This window comes from Agelaius tricolor, unplaced genomic scaffold (genome assembly GCF_023055355.1).
Source record: "Agelaius tricolor isolate 1412-34295 unplaced genomic scaffold, bAgeTri1.0.p SCAF_37, whole genome shotgun sequence".
NCBI classification, from domain to species: domain Eukaryota; kingdom Metazoa; phylum Chordata; class Aves; order Passeriformes; family Icteridae; genus Agelaius; species Agelaius tricolor.
The window spans coordinates 5,177,823-5,186,700 of NW_027269297.1; the positions used below are offsets into that span (position 1 = coordinate 5,177,823).

The following is an 8,878-nucleotide window of genomic DNA, read 5'->3' on the forward strand; positions in this document are numbered from 1 at the left end:
CCCCTGGGGCATCTGCTCCCCCTCTGCTCCTTGGGCACCCTGGGCTCCCCCGACCTCCTTGCCTTGGTTTTCCTGCTGGAGAGCAGGCTGGCAGCATGGGAATGGGGCGATGGGCAATCAGGAGGTCTCCAGAAGTTTGGGGAAGGATGGACATGAAGAAGAAGGATGACTGTGAGCTCTGGGTGTGGCTTGATCCTGACCACCTCCTGGGTTCCATCCCATGAACCCAGACCCTCTCAGCAGGGGGTCTGAGCCTGCTGCTACCAGCCTAAGAAGACACCACCCCTTCTGAGGGCACTGGGCTGTGGCTCTGCCTGGGGTAGAACACCAACACAACCATTCTCTGGCACTGAGGCAGGATCCGTCCCACCACTGACGGACCCTAGAACCAATGGGAACAGCCAGGAGGGGGCCCCTGGGATGCATGTCACATTTCGTCCCCATACAGAGCGGGCACAGGGCAGCACTTCATCCTGGCGTGCTCTGGGCTGGGTCTCACACAAAGATGCATTCATCTGGAACTGGGGGGGACAGGGCCAGCACTGTCGCCTAAGCCATGGACAGGTTATCCCTGCTCTTGTGTAACCTGTTGCATAAAGCTGGCGTGGGCAGGAGTGCTGCCAGCAGTGGGGGCTATAAAGTGGGTGCAGCCTCTCCTGCCCACATCCACTCCAGGGTGAGGATGACAGCAGCACTGCCCAGCCTGGCTCTAGCCCTGCTCTGCCTGCTGCAGGCAGGAGCCCAGGTGCCTGTGCAGCCGGACTTGGACACCGAGAAGGTAAGCACAACACGGTGCTGCCTGGCACATCCTGCCTGGACTGGGGGGGCTGGCTGGGGCAGGGGGCCTGTGCTGCACCCCCGGGCACCTGCCAGCCCCATCCCTGAGCCAGCTCCAGGGCAGCTTCCAGGAGAGCCTGTGCAAAACCAGGTTAGTCCTGGCTGCTGTGTCCAGCACCAACAACAGCCCTACTGCAAGGACACCAGCACGTGGTGCCATGATGTCTGCAAGCATGAGGCACTTTCCCAGGAAACATGGGCCAGATGCTGCACCTGTACTCTTAGCATGGGACAGGACAGGGTGTTCTGCATGCAGGAAGGTGGCAGTACCCCATGTTTGCCTGGCTGGTCCCCATAGAGGGTGGCAGGTCTGCCACCACCAGCTGGCAGGTTTCTATAGTGGGCTGTCATGTTCCCCATGGTGGAAGGCAGACCCCCACAGATGGTAGCAGGTCCCTGAAGAGGGTGACAGGTCCCCACAGAGAGTGGCAGGTCCACTGTAGGTTGGCAAATTTCTGCAGAGGGCTTCCAAGTCCCCTAATGGAGGAGTGCAGGTCCCTCTGGCAGGTCCCCGCAACTTTTCCAAATTCCACCGGTGATGTCCTGCTGCAGTTTGCAGGGGAGTGGCATGTCACAGCCATTGCTTCCAACTGCTCCGTCTTCCTGAAGATGAAGGATGGGATGAAGTCATCCATGGCCATCGTCAGCTTCACACCAGAAGGGGACCTGGCCATGAAGTTGGTCTTACCCCTGTAAGTGTCTGTCCTGCTCACCGTGTTCCCTGTGGGCCAGGAACTCCCTTCCCCCCCACAGCAACTCCCCCACTGCTCTGGGTTGCCCAGTTCTGCCTCAGTGCATCCCCTTGGGCAGGCTGGGCCCATCTCACCCTGCTGCCTTCCCATGTGTCTAGTCACATTTGTCTTTTTCATGTTCCTTTTCCAGAATGGACAAATGCCAAGAGTTTGAGCTGCTCTTCCAGCAGAGCGGGAAGGCGGGGCACTACATGGGTATGTGTGGAGAGGGGCTTTGGAGCCATGGGTACCCCGAAACAGAGGGCATCCCCAGCCCCCATGCCTTGGGAGTAGTGGGAGGTGGGCTTGGCCCCTCTGCCTCCACGGCTCAGCAAGAGGTTGTGGGTGGGTGGGCACCTGGCTCCTCCACATTGAGCAGGCAAATTTGAGGTTTGAGCACTGAGCTGTGGGCCTCAGCAGGGCCCAGGAGGGCTCAGACTGTACCATGTTACCCAGACAGTTACCTCTGGGGTCCTTAGGAGCACAAGAGAAGAGGAATCTGCGTGTGATAGAGACAGACTACAGCCACTACGCTGTCCTGCACGAGGTCCAGCACAGCAAGGCAGAGCCCAGCACGGCACTGCAGCTCCTCAGTACGTTGGGAGTGGGGACCTGGCTCCTGGAAAGGGATGGGGGCACCAGCAGCAGGCAGGGACTGGGCTCCCCACCACCAGCAGCACCCCATGTCCATCACCTAGGGAATTAATTTTGGGGTGAATGAAACCTTGCACTAAAGAAATCTCCAGCTGGTTGCAGGTTGAATCAGAGCCCCCTGCAGTGTGCAAGCCCAGCTGCAGCATCCCAAGCCTGCCAGCCACCCCATACCACCCCAAACAAATGGGTCGCTGATCCCAAGCGGCTTGTGGCCCTTTGCTGCCAGCCCAGGGCAGCTGTGGGTTGCCTGGCGTCCACCCTGTGTGTTCATTGCTTCACCTTGGCCCTTCCCTGGGGTTCAGCTGCTGCCCCACAGTACCTGGACCCCCAGTGTGGGGCTGGCTGCTGGGATTCCTTGCATTCACCAGCCCCCACTTTGGGTCTTTGGCTGCAGCAAGGGAGCAGGACGTGAGCCCCCAGCTCCTGCAGAAGTTCATGGAGCTCATCCCCACCATGGGCCTGACCGAGGACATGCTGGCCATCCTGCCCAAGTCAGGTGAGTGGCTCAAGGGCAAAGGGTGGCAGCTGCGGCCCCTCTGTATGCGGACTGTGCAGGGGCTCAGGGTGCTGCCAATTGCACACTCACCCTTCTCTCTGCTTTCCAACAGATCAATGCACCGGGGACATCAGGTGAGTGTGGCCAGGGAAAGCTGTGACTCCCTTTCAGCATGGCCTGGGCTGAGCAGGGACTTGCAGGCCCTGGGGGATCCCCCACTTGCCTCGGGGCTCTGTCACCTTGGCTTTGCCCTGCTCTGGCCAGTCATCTGCCTGTCCTGCCTCTGCAGCTGAAGGGCCACGTGTCCTCCAGACCTAGCGGACGATGGGCTCTGCGCCCCACTCCATGGTGCTCCTTCCCATCCTCCAGGCTCTGGCAGACCCCCTGCTCCATACCAGGATCGCCATCAACCTCCTAAATAAATAGATGCAGCAGCTTCCCCAGAGCTCGGTGCTTTGTTGGCAGGAGCAAGGTGGTGCCAGGGTCCCTAGGCAACCTGAGCACAACAGTCCTGGAGCTGACCCTTCCTGTCAGGCCCACCACAGGTTTTAAGGGGCTCCCTGGATGTGATGTTTGCTGCGCCCAGCATGGGGAGGATGGGGAGCAGAGGATGGGGAAGGTGCAGGGGAGCAGCTGCCAGGGGAGGGAAGAATGGAGCCAGGGTGGACAGGGGCTGGCACAGCCTAGCTGGGTGGTCAATAGCTCTGGGCAGATAGGGTTAAGCAGTCAGGCTGCCCAGTGCTGCCTGCAGGGACAGCCCCAGAAACTCCATTCCCTGCTCAGTCCTCTCCCAGGCCACCCAGCTGGGAATGGGGTGGCACCAGGGCTGCCTATGGCCAGAGTGGGACCCACATGCCTGCCACCCCTCTTGGTCCCCCATCTCACCAAAGCAAGGCCATGCTGCCATGAGCCCCAAGGGCCGTTTCTATCCGCCTCCACCTCCTGCACAGTGAAGGCAGCCTCTGGTCCCCCCTCTGCCTCCCTGCCCTGCAGTCCCTCAGTGCCCAGGCAGATGTTGGGCTGTGACCCCAGGAGCCTGGCAGAGCCAGGCCACAGGGGACATCACATTCTGGGAAGGAGGGACACACTCCCACAGCGACATGAACCCCTTCTTCTGCCCACCCTGCTCAGGGTGCAGCCCGCTCGGCAGACCCTGCGTGCCCCAGCGAAGGTGGGGAGGCCGGTGCAGGCACCGCGGGTCAGGCTGTGCCTGCGGAGGGCTGGACTTGGGCAGGATCCCAGCAGCTGCCCTGGGGCACGTTTCAGCCCGGCCAGAAGAACGGGTCACCGAGGGCCTTGGCGAGTTGGGCAACGGGGCTGCCCCGGGGCTGGTGCCGGGAAGAACCTCCCGCTCCTCCTGGCAGTCCTTGGCAGCCCGTTGGAAAACAACCGTTCGCTTTGTTCTTTCACAATCAACTAAAAATCCGGGGGAAATCCCAAATTTCAGCAGTGGTGCAACGGTTCCTGTAACTCCGTTTTGGGGCTGGCAGGCACAAGCCCCGCTCTGCCCCGGGGGTTTGTTCACCCTTGGCTGCCCTGCGGATCGGATCCACCCTTTGCCCAAGCCAAGCCCAAGAGGGTTCCCGTGGGGCTCGGCACCGCTCCAGCGGGGGCGGCGGGGGAGGGAGCGCGGAGCTATAAATCCGACAGCGCCGGCACCACTCCCCATCCCACGGCTGAAGGCAGAGGAGCTGGGGCGAGATGAGGACCGTGGGGCTGAGCCTGGGGATGGTCCTGCTGTGCTTGTTGCGTGTGCAGGCTGGGGACCTGGGAACTGCGGAGCCGGACGTGAGCAAGGTGACCCTCAGCATCCCGGGAAGGGAAGGGAAGGGAAGGGAAGGGAAGGGAAGGGAAGGGAAGGGAAGGGAAGGGAAGGGAAGGGAAGGGAAGGGAAGGGAAGGGAAGGGAAGGGAAGGGAAGGGAAGGGAAGGGAAGGGAAGGGAAGGGAAGGGAAGGGGCTTGTTCTCCAGTCACCAGCAGAGCAGGGAGGACTGTAAAGGTGTTTTGGTACTGGGGACAGCTGGGGTCACTACAGCCACCATTTGCTTTGCTGACACACCCAGGTGAGGACAGTCACCCAGCTCCTGCATAGGTGTCCCTAAGGGAATTTTGTTGCCTGGATGGGATGTAGGTGTTACATGGACTGAGATTGTCCTGGCTTGGTCCCTGAGGAGGAGACACTCTAGACTGCTCCTCTGGACTCACAGCCTGCTCTCACTGCCAGATTGCAGGGACATGGTACATCACTGCTATGGCCTCTGACTCTGAGAGCTATTTCCAAAATAAGGACCAACTGAAGATGGCGATGGCCAGCATTGAGGTCTCAGGGGATGGTGACCTGAAGGTCTCCTTTGCAATTCCTGCGTAAGTCCCACATGCTTTTCTCCATAGGCTTCACTACCAAACTCCTCTCTGGACCTTCACTGGTGGGTCTCCACCTCAGTGTACTCACCAAAGATCTGGGCAGGGGTTCTTACAGGAACACCAGGGGCTTGGGACAGCTGTGGGCAGGCTCAGGACAACACTGGCCAGGACCAGTGCCACCACAGAGGGTGGGACAGGACCCTACAATTACAACTTTCCCAGCAGAACCAGCCTCATTCCAGAAGCTCAGAGCATGAGTGAGGGCATCGATAATGCCCAGGTGCCAGCACTGTCCCCTGCCAGCCCAGGTACCCATTGTTCTAAGGGTGGTATCTGTCCCCTCCTGCCCTGGCCACACCATCATATCTCTGAACAGCAAGTCTCACATCTGGGATAGCAACCCTTGAACAGGGGAGGGGAGAGGGAGTCACTTCACCTCAGCTGGAGCATCCTTCACTGTTCTACAGCCCTGGGAGATGTATGAAGTTTGAATCGATCTACAAGCCAACAGGCAGCCCGGGTGAATACTACAGCTCTGGTGAGTGGGGGTGTCTGGCTCTTGGGGCAGGATAGAGGCATGTCCCACCATCCCTGTCTGAAGCAGCTGGCTGTTCTGGGGACATGGCCCTCAGGATTGCCTGCCCCTCCGGCATCCTGGGCGAGACATCCCTCTGTGTCCAGGTGCCAGCTACACCCCAGGGCTGGTGGCCCAGCAGCATGGCAGACCCCCCAATCCCTCTCTCTGGGATAAACTCATTGAGACCAAGTTTAAACCCTAGGGAAAAGCAGGTTCCTTCTGCAAAGAGGCTGTGAGTGGATGTTCCCAGGGGATGGAGCAAGGGTGGTTTTGCATCACTCCCAGCCCAAGGAGCAATCTGACATTGGCCAACAGCCTGCACTGACCATCCACAGCCCCTTCTGCCCTCGCTTCCCCATCCTTCTGCTCTGCTGTGGTCTGTGGACTCCCCAGGCTTCCTGAGGAGCCTTAGCAAGAGGGAAAACCAGGATGAGGGGATATCAAGGAAATTCAGGCTTGGTGGGCTTCATGCTCTTTACAGCCCCTTTGCAGAGTGGGGGTTTCCAGGGGGACGTAATTAATTTTTCTCCACATCCTTTTGCAGACAGAGGCAATAAGACGGTGCGGCTTGTGGATACCGACGGCAGCTCCTACATGGTTGTCTTTGCCACCAGAGAGAAAGAGGGGAAGACCTTGCACATGCTGAGACTTTACAGTGCGTAGCCAGCAGTGCTGAGCTGCTCCAAGGGTCCTGCAAGGCCAGGAGCCAGGGGATATTCTCTCTCCACTCCTGCCCTGGGTGTGGTGCAGGAGTGGGGCAGGGACTACATGTGTTCCCTGTGTGGCAGGGAAGGAGCAGGGGTTTGTCATGGCAGGGGAGGTTGGGGCTCAGGCTCCCAGCACTGTGCTGCAAGTCCATGGCATTGGATAAGTTTCTTGGTGGAGAAGGGTGGAGGGTGGGGGTCCTGCTGCACAGGAAGAACAGAATCAGTGGGGACAGGAACCAAGAGAGAAGTCACTGCACTGGTGTCAGGACCTCTGGCTCATCTTGTATCCTGGGTGGGGTGTCTCATGCGCCTGGCCACCACTGCTCTCCAGGACCTCCACCAGTGCCTCCAGCCTTCTCCCAGGGATTGCCATCCATCCCACCCTCAGGTGGACACACTCACCAGCTTCCCAGGAGATGCAGGGTCAGGCACAGCCTGGAGCTAACTCATGTCTTTGTCTTTAGGCAGAACCCAGTGGGTGAGACCCAAAATCAAGTTGCTGTTCAAGAGACTTGCCAAGCTGAATGGCTTCACCGACAAGACAATCTGGATCTTGCCCAGGCAGGGTGAGCACTGCCCATGCAGGAACATGCAGGCAGGGACCAGCTCAGCCCATCGGTACCACCACTTCATGGTCTGAGCTGGCAGGAGGGAGTGCTGGCAGCCAGCGGTGCTCTGGCTGGGCACAATGAGCAAGAAGAAACCCACAAGTTCCTTCTGAGTAGTCTATTTTGGGTGCTAAATGGGATTATTCAGACCACAGTGCCAGACTTAGGCTTTCTCTTTTTTTCCACAGAGGAATGCAGACTTGGTGAACTGTAGGTGAGTTGCCGCAGTGCAAAATGGTGTTTGCAATGTTCTCTCCTGGAAATTTACCTTCTTGGTGCCCCCAAGGCAAGGGCCACCAAGAACTCTTTGAATTCCTCTGGTCTGAGCTGGTGCTGGAGCTTGCTCACGGGTAGGACTATTCCTTTGGATACTTCTCTACAGCAGGGACCCCCAGGTAGCAGTACCCAGGGACTCCCAAGGAGCAGTGTCCAGAGACCCCCAGTGGGAAGTGCCTGGCACTGAACATGGGCATGTGAGCTGAAACCACCAGAGAAATGTCTGCCCAGCCCTTTGAGCAGTGAGGGTCAGGACACCAGCTCCTGCCAATGGGACCTTGGGGTTGTGGACAGGCAAACCTGGCCAGAGTGGGTTGGTGTCTCACCATGCAAACCGTATTTGCTGTTGCCCCCCTAGCCTGTGTTTTATCACCATACAGCTGTAGGAGTTACTAGAAATCCATTGCCGGAGATGCCTCACCCTACAAATCTGGGGAGAACTGGAGAAGGATGCACTGATCCTAATGGAGAGTCCCACAGGTCTCCTTGCCTCACCCAGACGCCACCTCTCCCACCTATTTTCCAGAAAGTGCAGACTGGCTTGTGGATGCTCCTGCCAAGCAATACAAGACCCATGTTCTGAAGCTCCAGGCTCCTGCTCCACCATCCTTCTTCTAAGCTCTGTTGTCAGGGCTCTGACACAGTCCCTGCTCCTCCAGCACACAGTCCCTGCTTTTTGCCAAATAAACAGAAACCCTCCCCAAGTTTTGGTGTAGCTGTCTGGGGACAACCTGGGGTGCTGGGCCCTGTGGTCCCTCCCGTTGTCCTCCTGGGGGCTGTGGATGGCGAACAGCCAGGAGTGATCCCAGCTGAGCTTGCCCAAGTGAGGGCAGTTTCAGAGCCACAAGATTTTTCCCTCCTGGGTGCCTCCCAGAGGGGCAGGACCAGGCCAGGCAGAGGTAAGGCAAAGGGTGCAGTGAGGCTGGGAATCCTGTGGGCAAGAGGGGATGCATGGAAAAGGCCACTGAGAGTGAGGCTGGAGTTTGGAGGGCTGCATCCACCCGCACCATCCACCACCTGTCCTCCTCTTGCCCTGCAGTGGCTGCAGCTCTCCGCTCCCTGGGAGCCCCAGGAGCTCATCCAACAGCTCAGGCTGAGCCAAGGCAGGGCAAGATTCAGATTTGGGACCTCTCTGCCCCATTGCAAGCTGTTGTGGAACATGGCTGTCTGAATCCTCTGGAGCCAAACCTGGAGAGCTGCCTGTGGTTTCTGGGCACCACACAGCGAAAAACCCCGCTGGAGCTGGGGTGCAAGGACACACAAGCTGACAGTTCATTGTTTTCTGGGTGTGAATCCCATCCGTGCAGAGCAGGCGGTGGGTCCCCATGCAGCACTCCACAGTCCCTCAGCCCTTCCATCAAGCTTGCATCTGTCTCTGCAGTTCATCCAATACTCCTTTATCCCCCCAAAAATCTGGCCAGATGTCATCATATATCTGATAAAAAGGGACTTTTCTTCCCTGAATATTCGTAAGGGCTTCCTGGGTTTAGGCACCTACTCAGCAAAGGTGGCATCCTGCAGCAAGGAGCTTCACTTGCCTCTGCTCTCCCTTTTGCTTGTCATGCTGATTCCATCTTCCGCTGCACAGCCAAGGGCCATGGAAACATACCAGGGCTGGTGGGGACGAG

General features: G+C 58.6%; 2 protein-coding genes across 4 annotated transcripts; both read left to right on the forward strand.

Annotated features, from left to right (window-relative positions):
- The first annotated feature begins 3 nt into the window (after positions 1-3).
- On the forward strand, positions 4-2,932 carry LOC139603187 (lipocalin-15-like). The gene is made up of 6 exons (XM_071453711.1): positions 4-778; positions 1,390-1,529; positions 1,720-1,784; positions 2,048-2,161; positions 2,617-2,718; positions 2,831-2,932. The coding sequence occupies exons 1-6, from the start codon at positions 557-559 to the stop codon at positions 2,854-2,856; spliced, it is 669 nt and encodes a 222-aa protein (XP_071309812.1). The 5' UTR covers positions 4-556; the 3' UTR covers positions 2,857-2,932.
- A 1,424-nt stretch (positions 2,933-4,356) lies between these two features.
- On the forward strand, positions 4,357-7,954 carry LCNL1 (lipocalin like 1). Of its 3 annotated transcripts, none has more exons than XM_071453705.1 (7): positions 4,357-4,515; positions 4,943-5,082; positions 5,550-5,620; positions 6,204-6,314; positions 6,831-6,932; positions 7,163-7,188; positions 7,777-7,954. In XM_071453705.1, the coding sequence occupies exons 1-6, from the start codon at positions 4,420-4,422 to the stop codon at positions 7,186-7,188; spliced, it is 546 nt and encodes a 181-aa protein (XP_071309806.1). In that variant the 5' UTR covers positions 4,357-4,419; the 3' UTR covers positions 7,777-7,954. The 3 variants fall into 3 exon arrangements, with proteins under 3 accessions (XP_071309806.1, XP_071309807.1, XP_071309808.1); XM_071453706.1 differs by lacking the exon at positions 7,777-7,954 and adding an exon at positions 7,631-7,742; XM_071453707.1 differs by having other exon boundaries at positions 4,374-4,506.
- Positions 7,955-8,878: the final 924 nt, after the last annotated feature.